Here is a 16,249-nt window from a genome sequence, read left to right on the forward strand (position 1 = left end):
TGAGAATATTAAACCCTATCACTAATGACCTAATCAGAGTCTGATATAGAACGGACAGGATACAAGGTCACCATCAATAATCACAGCCATTTTGATAGCGACATAGTAAAATTGATTAATCCCGCCATTCAAAAAAGTACATCTATTAAGGATTTATTTACACAAACATTCACCTTTACACTAGTAATCTTTGTAGGAATTACATCCTATGGTTGTGTCCGAGTCTTAACCCTGCTGTCATACCTGTACGAGTCTTAACCCTGCTGTCATACCTGTACGAGTCCTAACCCTGCTGTCATACCTGTACGAGTCCTAACCCTGCTGTCATACCTGTACGAGTCTTAACCCTGCTGTCATACCTGTACGAGTCTTAACCCTGCTGTCATACCTGTACGAGTCTTAACCCTGCTGTCATACCTGTACGAGTCTTAACCCTGCTGTCATACCTGTACGAGTCTTAACCCTGCTGTCATACCTGTACGAGTCCTAACCCTGCTGTCATACCTGTACAATCTTAACCCTGCTGTCATACCTGTACGAGTCTTAACCCTGCAGTCATACCTGTACGAGTCTTAACCCTGCTGTCATACCTGTACGAGTCTTAACCCTGCTGTCATACCTGTACGAGTCTTAACCCTGCTGTCGATACCTGTACGAGTCTTAACCCTGCTGTCATACCTGTACGAGTCTTAACCCTGCTGTCATACCTGTACGAGTCTTAACCCTGCTGTCATACCTGTACAAGTCTTAACCCTGCTGTCATACCTGTACGAGTCTTAACCCTGCTGTCATACCTGTCCGAGTCTTAACCCTGCTGTCATACCTGTCCGAGTCCTAACCCTGCTGTCATACCTGTATGAGTCTTAACCCTGCTGTCATACCTGTACGAGTCCTAACCCTGCTGTCATACCTGTACGAGTCTTTAACCCTGCTGTCATACCTGTATGAGTCTTCACCCTGGTGTCATACCTGTACGAGTCTTAACCCTGCTGTCATACCTGTACGAGTCTTAACCCTGCTGTCATACCTGTACAAGTCTTAACCCTGCTGTCATACCTGTACGAGTCTTAACCCTGCTGTCATACCTGTCCGAGTCTTAACCCTGCTGTCATACCTGTCCGAGTCCTAACCCTGCTGTCATACCTGTACGAGTCTTAACCCTGCTGTCATACCTGTACGAGTCCTAACCCTGCTGTCATACCTGTACGAGTCTTTAACCCTGCTGTCATACCTGTACGAGTCTTAACCCTGCTGTCATACCTGTACGAGTCCTAACCCTGCTGTCATACCTGTACGAGTCTTTAACCCTGCTGTCATACCTGTACGAGTCTTTAACCCTGCTGTCATACCTGTACGAGTCTTCACCCTGCTGTCATACCTGTACGAGTCTTAACCCTGCTGTCATACCTGTACGAGTCTTAACCCTGCTGTCATACCTGTATGAGTCTTAACCCTGCTGTTGTACCTGTACGAGTCTTAACCCTGCTGTCATACCTGTACAAGTCTTTAACCCTGCTGTCATACCTGTACGAGTCTTCACCCTGCTGTCATACCTGTACGAGTCCTAACCCTGCTGTCATACCTGTACGAGTCTTTAACCCTGCTGTCATACCTGTACGAGTCTTTAACCCTGCTGTCATACCTGTACGAGTCTTCACCCTGCTGTCATACCTGTACGAGTCTTAACCCTGCTGTCATACCTGTACGAGTCTTAACCCTGCTGTCATACCTGTATGAGTCTTAACCCTGCTGTCATACCTGTACGAGTCTTAACCCTGCTGTCATACCTGTACGAGTCTTAACCCTGCTGTCATACCTGTACGAGTCTTAACCCTGCTGTCATACCTGTACGAGTCTTAACCCTGCTGTCATACCTGTACGAGTCTTAACCCTGCTGTCATACCTGTACAAGTCTTAACCCTGCTGTCATACCTGTACAAGTCTTAACCCTGCTGTCATACCTGTACAAGTCTTAACCCTGCTGTCATACCTGTACTGTCTGTTATAGACACCAGTGTGACTAACTCTACATCTTATATATCGGTATCAACATTCATGGGTTCTAAGTCTTTACCCTTCTGTCATACCTGTACAATACTGTCTATCTTATATATCAGTATTAATATTGGGTTCTAAGTCTTTACCCTTCTGTCATACCTGTACAATACTGTCTGTTATAGACACCAGTTTGGCTAATTCTACATCTTATATATCGGTATTAGTATTGGGTTCTAACTGGATACATTGACTGGAGTATCACATTACACCAGATATAGGTTAGCAGTCATACAACCTTCAAATCACCATACCTTCTTCCAGAACTTTCTCATGTGGAGGGATTTTCTTAGAAAAGTGTGCTTTGGCCTCGGAAAGGTCTGTTTGGTGAGGAACATAAGGAGAGGAGAAAATGTAAACAAAAGGGAAATGTGGCACAGATTTCCACCCCACATGGTCCATATATATACATTATTAATCACATCATCAGCCTGTTATCAAGTTCTGCCTGTGTATTTCTTTTGCATATTATATACCAGAGCATTTTTCATGGCTACACCAGTGAGATATGGATTGTGACATCATGAAAAAAGTGTAACAAAATGACTACTGTACATCCATTTGATTTTGTCCCCCACATTTTGGCCTAAAAACCTGTCAAAATTAAAGTTTTTTGAGTTACATGTATGTGATAAAAAGTATCTTTAACTTGTTTCATTTCATATCAAATTTTTATGAAACCTGTCTTAAAGTTTTAAGTTTTGCTTGACATCAAATCTCATATGAGATGAAAACTGAAGTGATCCTATATACTTATTAATATTGTATTAAGTATTTGATATGTATAAAATATATATGGCCTGTGGGCTGGTACTTTGTGCTGAATCCCTGTAAAAGGAAAACAACAAAACTTGGAAGGCTAATTCAGACACACAGTTTTCATTGTTCACTCACTGACCACACAAGGGGTGACCCATATGGTTTTTATCTAGTAGTTGAAAGTCTAAAATACTGTGAGGTGCATCCTTTCAAAACATTTCCAAAATCAAAATGCACACAATTATTTTTTTTAGAAAGGAACCCTGGATAAAGATGGTAGCCATCAATGGCAACCTAGAATTTGTCCAGGGTTGATAAATAAGGAACTTAAGATGCTGAAAAATCACAATTGTTTCATCAATCTAAATTTTTTTTAAACTTCTAATGAATATAAAGGTTTTCATAAACCTCCAATGAAACACATCCCAATTGTTTTCTTCTGAATAATGATGTGTCTAATATGCTGGTCCTTTCCAGAGTAAGTACTATGAATGTGGTATGTCTGGATTTGCTATTGAATTTCAGAGTTGAACATTTTCAAGGAAAGCACTTGTGAAAGGGTTTAGGATCCGTGGAAGCAACAGAAAATAGTTATCATGCAATAGAAGGATGAAAGACATAAAATACATTAAAAATGAGAATTTATAATTAAGGTCTAAAAGATACACTGGAATTAATTACTGAATCAACATGTGGAGCCTTTATCTTTTACATATCAATATGTTTATAGTGTATATATATATATATACAGGTAAATTAGCATGTGCCATATATACATACATACACAATAATACTTACGACTGTTGTCAGTATTAAGTAACGCCAGTCTTGCATTCTGAAAGTGTAAAGACGTAGTTTTTCAACAAATGAGGATGAAATTTTACCTGAATCAGTGAGTAAATATATTAAATCAGACTTCTGAAATTGTCTTTTTAAAAATTATATTGAACATTTGTCTCGTAAGGTAAATCTCATAAAAAAATCTGTAATTATCTCCCTTACACTGTATCAATTGTGCAGCAGAAGCCTTAAGATAGTAATTATCTCCCTTGTATTGTCCATACCTAAACTACTCTATTTTCTACATTTTCACCTTTATTGCTATAATCCTATGTGAGATGCTTATGATTAAGAAACAAGTCAACCATTTTATTGTTTTGTAAAACCGTGCTTCACCATTGTTATAAAACCATAGAAGTTAAGTAATATAAAAATCCTGGCCTTAGGAATGTAGCACGGCCAGGGCGTATAATAGCAATGTATTACATTACAGACCAGTTATAACACAACATTGTAATGCTGTATTGTGCCTGAGATTGTACCTGTGCATGGCGTATTGTTTCGTCATCGTCACTAGAAGCAGACAAGTCGAGGTGTAAGCACTTTTCGTGTAACGCCTGTGATAGATTAAGGCTCTTACAGGCTAAGGCCGTCACTGACTGGGCAGTCCGAGTCTTCAGCTGTAGAACACATTAAAAACCTTCAAACTACTCCAAATAACAAACTTAATTTTTAACATTATGTAACTGTTCATCCCAGGATTATATTAGGGTATTTACTGATTTTAAAACTCATAAGCAGATTAATGGATTAACTGTTGACAAAATCCTGAACAAGAAAAGTCTTATACATGTTGTAGTAAGTCTACAGTATTAAATATCTCTCTTTTTTGTTCACTATTTTATTGTCACTGCCCCATGGAAGATGTCTATATTGTTCTTGATTTTAATATATTGTTGTACATACAGATCTGTATCACATAAACTCCTATTGCATCCAGCACTATGAGGCTAGATTCATTATGAAGGTAGATGTATGTGTACTGCATGCCAATTATGGCAAAATAGGATATTCTTTGTTAAGACTGAATACTTCCTTGTACTTTTCCTAGAAATGTTATATGCTATGATGTAGACTTTTTTTACCCTCTATAATGATACACACCGAATTCACATCCCGACACTGAATCCTTACCTACCCATTAATATAACTGAAATGTTCCCTAACACTAGATTATAGCTTTGTCCACTGCTACTGACCTTTGTCCTGAGTGAGACTGGCCAGGTAGGGGTGGACCAGAGGGGACACATCCTTGGGCTGGATATCACTGCCTCTCTTACTTGTCTGTGTCTGGTATCTGTAGAATGAACAAAACAAAAACAACATGATCTTTATTAAAATCACTTGTCTACATTTTGGATGCCTCAATATTTTAATTATAAACTATTCAAAAGTACAGCAGGGCTAATTGTTGTGTCGGTATAATGGATCATACATTATACAATGTAAAGCGCTTCCTGAACCACATGTGGAACCTCTCACAATATCCTTCAGGTGCTTTACCAATAGTGTGAATGTCATGACCCTGGGTGGGGTCTTACATTTGCCCCTGGGAAGAAGGTAAACTTTCACCACAAGTGGAACCCCTCATGGCATTTCCTTTCACCACATGTGGAAACCGTCATAAAGTCTGACATTGAAAGTGTTAATTATCATCACAAAGTCATTTATGAATAAAGACATTAATAAAAAATTTTATGAATGAAGACATTAATAAAAAAGCCTATCTACCCAGGCTTTCCTACATGTAACTTTTAGATACCTGGCTTGGTCAGCAGCAACGCCTATGTTCTGAAGTTCATCGAGGAATGCCTCTTTGTCGAAGGATTTAACATTGTCCACTTTGACCTCCAGTGACCTCTGAGCCTCGGACACATCCTTCAACTGACTGGACAAATTCTCTATATCAGTCTGGAAAAAAGATTGAAATAATATCTTAACATGAAAATTTCTACTTTATCTAGCAGACGTTAAATAAATGTATATTTAATACTTAATGTATTTCATGAGTATGTTGTTATTCTTTCATGAATGTGTAGTGTAAAACTGTACATTTTATGTAACATGTATTTTAATGGTATGTGTGTAATACACATCCTAATGATGATAAGGTGTTATCTGTACGAGACCATCTGTGATATGATTGAGGAAATATTCAATAGCAACTGAAAAAAAGGTTATTTTACATAGTTTCTTTGACATATACCCTCTACTACAACAAATCATTGTGAAACTTTAATAGTTGGCCCGGATATTTCTGAAATACCCATAATGACAGTGGGAACATGGGCACACTACCATGATTCATCAGTTATTTATGTATTTGAATTACAAATTTTTATCTAAAAAATATGACATAAAACTACCAGCTCAATTTTCTATGGTAATTCAAACCAGAATATTAAGAATGACATTTTCTCCACTCTATTTCACTCCTAAAGCATCACCACCTTGTCATATACACAAGTAGTTTATTATCATAGACACCCAGCTCATTACTACCCCGCCAATATCAGACATTTGTGTGGACATATATAGACTGTACAGCAGATGATTAGCCTAACATTCCTTAGGCTGGCAAAATATGTAGAGTAAGTAAATGGATTATCCTTTATCTAAACTGTTCCATATTCTATTTTACCTATTTGACTGGTATCAAAAGGTGTGTATTAAAAGAACAGTTAAGTAGATTGGAAAGTTTAAAACTTGATCCAAACCCACACCTTAATTGAAGTTGTCGATTGGTCAAGTATTCAGAATCACATTCCATTAAAAACTTATTCAAGATTTCAAATGATTTGAAAATTTATTAAAAAGTACAAAATGTTGCCCTTCACTTCGTCTCCTATTTAACCTTGTAATGATACACTTATAGCCGTTCTGGTTTCAATATAAACAGATATCACTGTAAAGGAAAGCAATCTCTACCAGGGATCTCACTGTAACATGAGCATGCAATCACAATGTGTGAGAGAATTATAAACTAATCATTCTTCAAACATCAAAGGAAGATGTCCTCCAGATGTCCTTCTCAACCAGGTGGTACAATGTGGGACATCAGGTACTATGTTAGTGTAGGATATCATATGTACCCCACTCAGGAGTGCTGAATTGGAGTCGGACACTTGTTACAGTATATACAATTTAAATTTTTAACTACTGATCATTATGCAGCAGAAACTGCCTTTAATCTGAGTGATACCTTATATGGTAATTTCACTGTATATATGGAGTGTGTCAGCAATATCTGAGTCCCTTTGTTCCCCAGAGTATATCTACTTCCGTTGTATTTGGTATGACCTCTATATGAAGTGTGTGAGTAGGCGATATACATCTCTGAGTAGCGTTACCAGTATATTGTTTAACCTAAAATCACAACATTAATATAGGATGCTTTGCTTCTCAACCAGCATTTAACACATTTGACCAATTTGACCTTGAACATAGGTCAAGATCATACATTTGAACAAATATGGTAGCCCGTCATACGAGCATGCTACTCTCCCAATATCATAACCCTGCATGGACCTCTTAGTTATTGAGAATAAGTTGAAAATGTAAATCGTTTACAGAAGGGCAACGTGAGGCTCTGGCAATTGGTCATTTTGTTACATGTGACCTCAAAAATGTTTTTTCTTAAAATTCTTTTTTGATATTCAACTGATTTACTGTGTGTTATTTTTTTTTTAAATTCACCCCAGATAGAGACTAAGCACAAGTCCAATTATAAAACCACAGTGTAGCAACAAGGCATTCAACATTGTGTATTACATGTCTGGTGTGACATGGACACCTTAAAACCCTAACATATTAACTACGCCCTCAGATCTTAGTGATAGGAAACATGAGGCATATTTTCATTTTGTTGACAAAAGTACCTTACTGGGCCTATTGAACTACAGAGCTATAAATAAAATACTGTTAAATATACCGTAGACATGTCAGGGAAAATAATCTCAGCAAAGTTTCTATCAGACATCTCTCAATCTAACAAACTCATGACTAATAAAATAATCAAAAATCATTTCAGTTTTTCAAATAAGAATTATACTGGAAATAGTAATTTACATGTCAGACCTATTGACTGTTTCAAGGGTCTGTTGGCAAAAAGACGGAATGTGAAAGTATAAAGTCCATGAAACATGACGATGAACGGATGTTTGTCAACCCCTACATATATAATGCACATGTATATAATTATGATGTATATGAATTAAGACTCGTGATTTGGACCCAACATTTTGACAAAATATCATCAGTAAACTTTGTTACTATTCATAATAAATAAAAATAAACTGGTACACGATATGAAAGCTAAAATAGATACTCAGGTATTAGCTGTCAAATGGAGGTCTATATCTGTAAAATGTTTGTTTCTGTGGCTTGAAAATCTGAACTCCCACTGTCTCAACCATAGTTTCTAAATAGGAATTAAAATCTACAAAATATTGTATCATTTCTCTTGAAATAGCTTAAATTAATGTGAAGAATAGTTTGAAATGGAGATAAATTTAATGGTAATGAAAGGAACCATTCAACCAAACCACACCTTTACAAGTCTCAGGACATTTTCAGTACAAAGCCTGGGTATAGGACGCTTCACCAAGTCCTATCATTTAAATACCTATATTTTACTGGCTCAAGCTTCAAAAGCACAACTTCAGTTGATGTGTACTGTATCATAGAAAGTGAATCGGCTGTCTTATGGGCAATTCCTACCAATCAAAAAGCTTATAAATGTTTGGCCATATTACAGAAAACACATTACAGTCCAATTCAACCTGGAACAGCTCAACAATTGAGATGACTCATACATGTCGGGCTTGTAATAGATAGATTGACATTACTATCTGAAGTACCAGTGGATTTTTATAATGCAGTTGTCCAACAAACATTTTATAGTACATCCAGTTTTGTGCTTAGGTAATTTGAAAACTATTCAAATAATAAATTGGATGTGGATTAACCAATCATATTGAAGGCATAATGATAAAATGGTCCTGGTTAAACCAATCATATCAAAGGTATGATAAAGAATACAAATGTCCTCCAAGTGAACTGGTTCCGTGACTAAGTGACCTGAAATTGTCCTTTAGAGTATACACACACACATCTATGGTATTTAAATTGAACTTCAACACAGCTGGATATGTTGTATAGGATATGGCTTCAATTACTTTGACTGAGGAAAATAATACTTGAGTTCTATGTCAAAAGAACAATGACTGCATGCTTGAAATTACATCTCTCCATCAATTCTGAATACTTTGCGAATTTATATATCAAGCATTTGAAAAACTCGAGTTTGAGAGGTCTGAAAATGTAATAGACTACACTGTACACCGCCGTGTGACAGACTACACCGTACACCGCCGTGTGATAGACTACATCGTACACCGCCGTGTGACAGACTACACTGTACACCGCCGTGTGACAGACTACACTGTACACCGCCGTGTGACAGACTACACCGTACACCGCCATATGACAGACTACAGTGTACACTGCCATATGACAGACTACACTGTATGCCGCCGTGTGACAGACTACACTGTACACCGCCGTGTGACAGACTACACTGTATGCCGCCGTGTGACAGACTACACCGTACACCGCCGTGTGACAGACTACACCGTACACCGCCATGTGACAGACTACACTGTACACCGCCGTATGACAGACTACACTGTACACCGCCGTGTGACAGACTACACTGTACACCGCCGTGTGACAGACTACACTGTACACCGCCGTGTGACAGACTACACTGTACACCACCATGTGACAGACTACACTGTACACCGCCGTATGACAGACTACACTGTACACCGCCGTGTGACAGACTACACTGTACACCGCCGTGTGACAGACTACACTGTACACCGCCATGTGACAGACTACACCGTACACTGCCGTGTGACAGACTACACTGTACACTGCCGTATGACAGACTACACTGTACACCGTCATGTAACAGACTACACCGTACACCGCCGTGTGACAGACTACACTGTACACCGCCGTGTGACAGACTACAGTGTACACTGCCATATGACAGACTACACTGTATGCCGCCGTGTGACAGACTACACCGTACACCGCCGTGTGACAGACTACACTGTACACCGCCGTGTGACAGACTACACCGTACACCGCCGTGTGACAGACTACACCGTACACCGCCGTGTGACAGACTACACTGTACACCGCCGTGTGACAGACTACACTGTACACCGCCGTGTGACAGACTACACTGTACACCGCCGTGTGACAGATTACACTGTACACCGCCGTGTGACAGACTACACTGTACACGGCCGTGTGACAGACTACACTGTACACCGCCGTATGACAGACTACACTGTACACCGCCGTGTGACAGACTACACTGTACACCGCCGTGTGACAGACTACACTGTACACCGCCGTGTGACAGACTACACTGTACACCGCCGTGTGACAGATTACACTGTACACCGCCATGTGACAGACTACACTGTACACCGCCGTATGACAGACTACACTGTACACCACCATGAGACCGTCCCTAACTGTACACCACCCTTAAACAGACTTACTCTACAACATACACAGCTGTGGGTGAAAAAACTCTACCAATCATGGTTGACTGATGATGATTAGGTTTGAATGGGTAAATATTAAGGCCTTGAAAAAACAAGATCGAGGGACTAAAATATACAAACTGTGTCTGGTAACCTCTCTTCGATTTTTTATGCCTAATTTTTGTTTTAATTTTATACTGTGATCCTCCCCATATAGGACTCACATGTGTTATCAGTTCAGCTAAAATATGACTGACTTCAAATCTTCTCCACATTCTCTTTATAAGCGTGTAAATCTTACAAATATGATGCTACTCTGTAGTAGGCTAAGGGTATAGATTATAGCCTAAGTACCTCTGTAGACTCAAGTGAGAATGTGGATGGGCTTAAACTGGATTTATATTTACATAATTGTAAATGGGGTTTGTTTCTGTCCCTAACAAAGCTGGGCAGTCACCAGTGTCTTGTTCAGGTCAACAGAAACAGGCCAACAGAAAACTCACATTGTTTGTTCAGTACTATATGGACAACTCGATATTCAGACATCAAATTTCCCCTGAAAGGCCCAGGCTGATCAGATCTGATTGAAATCAGCTGAAGTTTATGACAAACTGCTGTTAAGCACACTATGAATTTTCTGCTGTGTGGCCAACTGTAAAGTAGATCCATTTCTTTTTTATTGCAGGTTTAGATTTTCCTTAACCTTGATTTTCCTTAAGAAGCTGGTAGGTTTATCACTAACACACAAGAGACATCAGTTAAAAGGTCGAATTAACCTGTTTATAGAAATTTATGAAAGTATCCATTTTAAAACTGGAGTTATATAGTGAAATCAACTAATACACAACACTTCAAATTTTAACTTTGTGTTCTACACAGTACCCTGTAGGTGTTCTACCCAGTAACCTGTTAGTGTTCTACCCAGTAACCTGTTAGTGTTCTACCAAGTAACCTGTAGGTGTTCTACCCAGTAACCTGTAAGTGTTCTACCCAGTAACCTGTTAGTGTTCTACCCAGTAACCTGTTAGTGTTCTACCCAGTAACCTGTTAATGTTCTACCCAGTAACCTGTAAGTGTTCTACCCAGTAACCTGTAAGTGTTCTACCCAGTAACCTGTTAGTGTTCTATCCAGTAACCTGTAAGTGTTCTACCCAGTAACCTGTAAGTGTTCTACCCAGTAACCTGTTAGTGTTCTACCCAGTAACCTGTAAGTGTTCTACCCAGTAACCTGTAGGTGTTCTACCCAGTAACCTGTAAGTGTTCTACCCAGTAACCTGTAGGTGTTCTACCCAGTAACCTGTAGGTGTTCTACCCAGTAACCTGTAAGTGTTCTACCCAGTAACCTGTTAGTGTTCTACCCAGTAACCTGTAGGTGTTCTATCCAGTAACCTGTAAGTGCATATTCTACCCAGTAACCTGTTAGTGTTCTACCCAGTAACCTGTAAGTGTTCTACCCAGTAACCTGTAAGTGTTCTACCCAGTAACCTGTTAGTGTTCTACCCAGTAACCTGTAGGTGTTCTACCCAGTAACCTGTAGGTGTTCTACCCAGTAACCTGTAAGTGTTCTACCCAGTAACCTGTTAGTGTTCTACCCAGTAACCTGTAGGTGTTCTATCCAGTAACCTGTAAGTGCATATTCTACCCAGTAACCTGTTAGTGTTCTACCCAGTAACCTGTAAGTGTTCTACCCAGTAACCTGTAAGTGTTCTACCCAGTAACCTGTTAGTGTTCTACCCAGTAACCTGTAGGTGTTCTACCCAGTAACCTGTAAGTGTTCTACCCAGTAACCTGTAAGTGTTCTACCCAGTAACCTGTTAGTGTTCTACCCAGTAACCTGTAGGTGTTCTACCCAGTAACCTGTAGGTGTTCTACCCAGTAACCTGTAGGTGTTCTACCCAGTAACCTGTTAGTGTTCTACCCAGTAACCTGTAGGTGTTCTACCCAGTAACCTGTAAGTGTTCTACCCAGTAACCTGTAAGTGTTCTACCCAGTAACCTGTAAGTGTTCTACCCAGTAACCTGTAAGTGTTCTACCCAGTAACCTGTTAGTGTTCTACCCAGTAACCTGTAGGTGTTCTACCCAGTAACCTGTTAGTGTTCTACCCAGTAACCTGTAGGTGTTCTACCCAGTAACCTGTTAGTGTTCTACCCAGTAACCTGTAGGTGTTCTACCCAGTAACCTGTTTGTAGATACCAGCAGGTAAATTGCTGATCACATCTTACAACATGTACTGTACCACCACCAAGGCTATTATTTAGGGTTTACACCCCCTCAGAACCCAAGCTTATCATTCTCTTGAAGACTCTCCAGCCTCTTACAGCCATCATTATAGACCCCACTGATCACACTAGACCTGATAAAACAGCCCTTGTTATCACTGTCCTGGCTTTACACTGAAAGCATTTCCATGTGTCACTCCCCTAATCAACACCATCTAGGGGGAGAGATCCGGGAGTGGCCTATATATCCACCAGAATATTTATTGATAAACATGTTTAAATCATTGTACATCTTGTATATTGACCAGTATGGACAAAACAAGGATTTAATAAACATCATTAGCACCTTCACTGTATTAACCTGGTAATAAGCACATTAAATTGTAAAATGGGATTATTTTGAAGAAAACTGCTTTAGTTGTAACTTGTTTACCTATCACAGACTATAGGTATCTTTAATCTGTATACCCAGAATATTTTAAATGAGTCACTCTTACTCTGTGGGAGACTGGCACCTGTTAACATACTGTACTGGTACAGAGGAATGGAAACATAATAAGACTTTTGATAATCCAGGAACTTTTACCTCATTTTCTGACACGCGAGGGTAGAATTTCAATACAAATGAGTAAGTATTTTTCTCTCATATCTGGTTTTCCTATCACAATTTTCTCCTGCATTCAGACATTCTGCCATTTTGAAAATTTTCAACTAGATTGGTTTGTTTCTCAAGAAGACTGCAACTAGAAATGAATTCTCTTTACCCTATGTCAAACTCCGTATTTACGTTGCGCAATTGAAAAAATCAATTCCATCTTTATTGTCATTTTTATGAAAACCCACTGGGTTTCTGTGATGACTTTGATAGTCATTTTGTTGATGTCGTGATGTCACATCATTGTTGTTCATGGTGACGTCATAATCAAATCCCAAGGGTTTATTACATGGATAGCTACGCAATAAAGCCACAGACTACATGGGATAAATGTCTCCCAAGAGACCGACTGAAACTGGCTGCTTAAGACAAGTTGCTGCTAAAACCAGGTTCACCAGAAACTCACAACAAAAAAACAAAGTTTTCATAAATTTATTGCATCTGAAAACATGTAATCTCAAATTGTAGTTTGTTTGCTACAATTAATATAAAGTTTGTTGAGCCTTGGTTTGCATGAAAATGCTTTATCCAACAAAGACTCGACAAGTGTGAAGGGTCAGAGTATAAAACAACAAAAGAAATCTTGTGATGATAGGTAATTAAATTTGGTCATGTGATCATCTCAGCTGTTTAACGAATAGGGCCAGATTTCACTGACCACTGTCGGTGTAGACAGGTGACCTCATATTTAAGGTTCATTATATAGTATTTTCCATCAGGCGGACCCCAGACTGCCCGCATAACAGAGGTGGCTGCTTATTCAAGGTGACCGTTCAAGCAGGTTTGACTGTAGTTTGCCAATGAGTCGAGATTGTGTTCACACGGTCACTAAATGTTTGGTGAGAGTGTGAAAGTGTTCTTTGGGAATTTACAAATGTGTTTTTATAACTTGCATCACTATATCGACTACAAAGACCAACTTGACTTTTACATTTGATATTAACTTTAATTGCTTTAAAGTGTTTTAATAGATATCTCTATCATATCAAGCAAATAAAAATAGATTGCATAATGTATTGATCTTGGTAACTAAATCAATGATTATTGATATATGGATTTTGACCAAAAAAAGAGTTCCCTGACAAATGACGGGTTAGAAAGACATACCTTCAAACATTAACGAATAAATTTAAATACATTGGTAAAGTTATTCTGAGTACATTGTGATACAGTTTACTTAATGGGAAAATGACTGGTCAGTTCCTTGTGAGTACTCACCCTTAGGGACTGCACTGCCTCAGTCAATTCCATGGTCCTTTGTTTGTTTTCTGACCGGTCAGTGACCATTTGCTGTTGTAAGGTTTGGTCTCCAAACTGTATGTTAGCTAGCTCCTCCATGGCTGTGGCAAAGCCTGTCTTCATCTCCTGTACCATCTCCTGGACCTGAAAGTAGGTCATGGTGACACAGTTTTACATACCAGAAATTAGGTCACAGTACCACTATTTTTTTAAATGTTGTATCATATCTCCTGGACTTGCAAATAATGGTCATGATACCAGAGGTAAAACTTGGAATTATGAATAAATGGAGAATAGAATAATTCTGATTTTTAACCTGAGGTCAGGATATGGAACATCCGACATGAGACCCATTGCTGTATGTCCTAAACCAGTATTTACCAGTGGTCATGAGAATTTAGACCTGCATACCTCACCTACCAGTAAACATTATAGATATATGTGGTCATAAGAAAACAACACCTGGTGCACCAACCAGCCCATAAACCACCAGCCGTACATAATCTGATGGAAATCCTAGGACAAGTACAACTTGAATGTATGATTGATTTTCTGTGTAGCAGTATAAACTTGATCTCATATTAAAATAAACATATACAATGTATCTATGGAAAAAATAACATTATCTCAAAAAAGGATATGCCAGATAGAAAGATTGTCCTTAATCTATAGAAATTTAAAAATTACTAGTGAAAATAGTAACAAAAATCTGTTTTATGTATTTATTTGTTTTTTTTTACATTCTTTAAAACAGTTGGATGTACAAGTTCTACAGTAAAAGGCATGGAAAATACACAACCTCTAGTAGTTATAAAAATCTCACAACCTCTAGTAGTTATGAAAATCTCACAACCTCTAGTAGTTATGAAAATCTCACAGCCTCTAGTAGTCATGGAAATCTCACAACCTCTAGTAGTCATGGAAATCACACAACCTCTAGTAGTTATGAAAATCTCACAACCTCTAGTAGTCATGGAAATCTCACAACCTCTAGTAGTCATGGAAATCACACAACCTCTAGTAGTCATGGAAATCACACAACCTCTAGTAGTCATGGAAATCTCACAGCCTCTAGTAGTCATGGAAATCACACAACCTCTAGTAGTCATGGAAATCTCACAACCTCTAGTAGTCATGGAAATCACACAACCTCTAGTAGTTATGAAAATCTCATAACCTCCAGTAGTCATGGAAAACTCACAACCTCTAGTAGTTATGAAAATCTCACAACCTCTAGTAGTTATGGAAATTTCACAACCTCTAGTAGTTATGGAAATTACACAACCTCTAGTAGTCATGGAAATCACATAACCTCTAGTAGTCATGGAAATCTCACAGCCTCTAGTAGTCATGGAAATCTCACAACCTCTAGTAGTTATGGAAATCTCACTACCTCTAGTAGTCAAGAAAATAGATCCTTATGTATATGTTGAGGACGTGTGAGAATCGATTCATGTGAAGAATTATATATTCCTGTTATTTTGTGTTGTAAATAAATTTGTGTTAAGTTTATATTGGGTCTATGTCATTTGTTGGTAGCTTCCAGGACATCACACAACCACTAGTAGTTAGGGAATTTATACCACCCCTAGTAGTCATTGAGATTTGCACCATCTGTAACAGTTGGGGAAATTACACAACCTAAAGTAGTCAGGAATTAAATTATACCATCTTAAGTAGTCATGAAAATTACATCACCCCCGGTAGTCATGGAAATTACATCACCACCGGTAGTCATGGAAATTACATCACCACCGGTAGTCATGGAAATTACATCACCCCCAGTACTTAAGGAAAATATACACCATATCTTATAGACCTAGACAATCTCCAGTAATTATAGTAATCAAATGGACTTTATTGATACACATCAAGTTTCCGGAATTATCTCCAGGGTCAGCCCGTCCTCATATGATCCT

At 38.6% G+C, this 16,249-nt stretch overlaps 1 protein-coding gene across 1 annotated transcript in view; it reads right to left on the minus strand.

Moving 5' to 3' along the window:
• Positions 1-16,249, minus strand: part of LOC117324110 — a 75,343-nt gene that overhangs the window by 34,066 nt on the left and 25,028 nt on the right. Inside the window, 7 exon segments of the mRNA XM_033879776.1 lie at positions 2,310-2,375; positions 3,613-3,649; positions 4,137-4,250; positions 4,252-4,274; positions 4,854-4,951; positions 5,417-5,565; positions 14,310-14,474. Coding sequence (XP_033735667.1) covers positions 2,310-2,375; positions 3,613-3,649; positions 4,137-4,250; positions 4,252-4,274; positions 4,854-4,951; positions 5,417-5,565; positions 14,310-14,474 — 652 coding nt within the window.

Source organism: Pecten maximus, chromosome 3, assembly GCF_902652985.1.
Source record: "Pecten maximus chromosome 3, xPecMax1.1, whole genome shotgun sequence".
NCBI classification, from domain to species: Eukaryota; Metazoa; Mollusca; class Bivalvia; order Pectinida; family Pectinidae; genus Pecten; species Pecten maximus.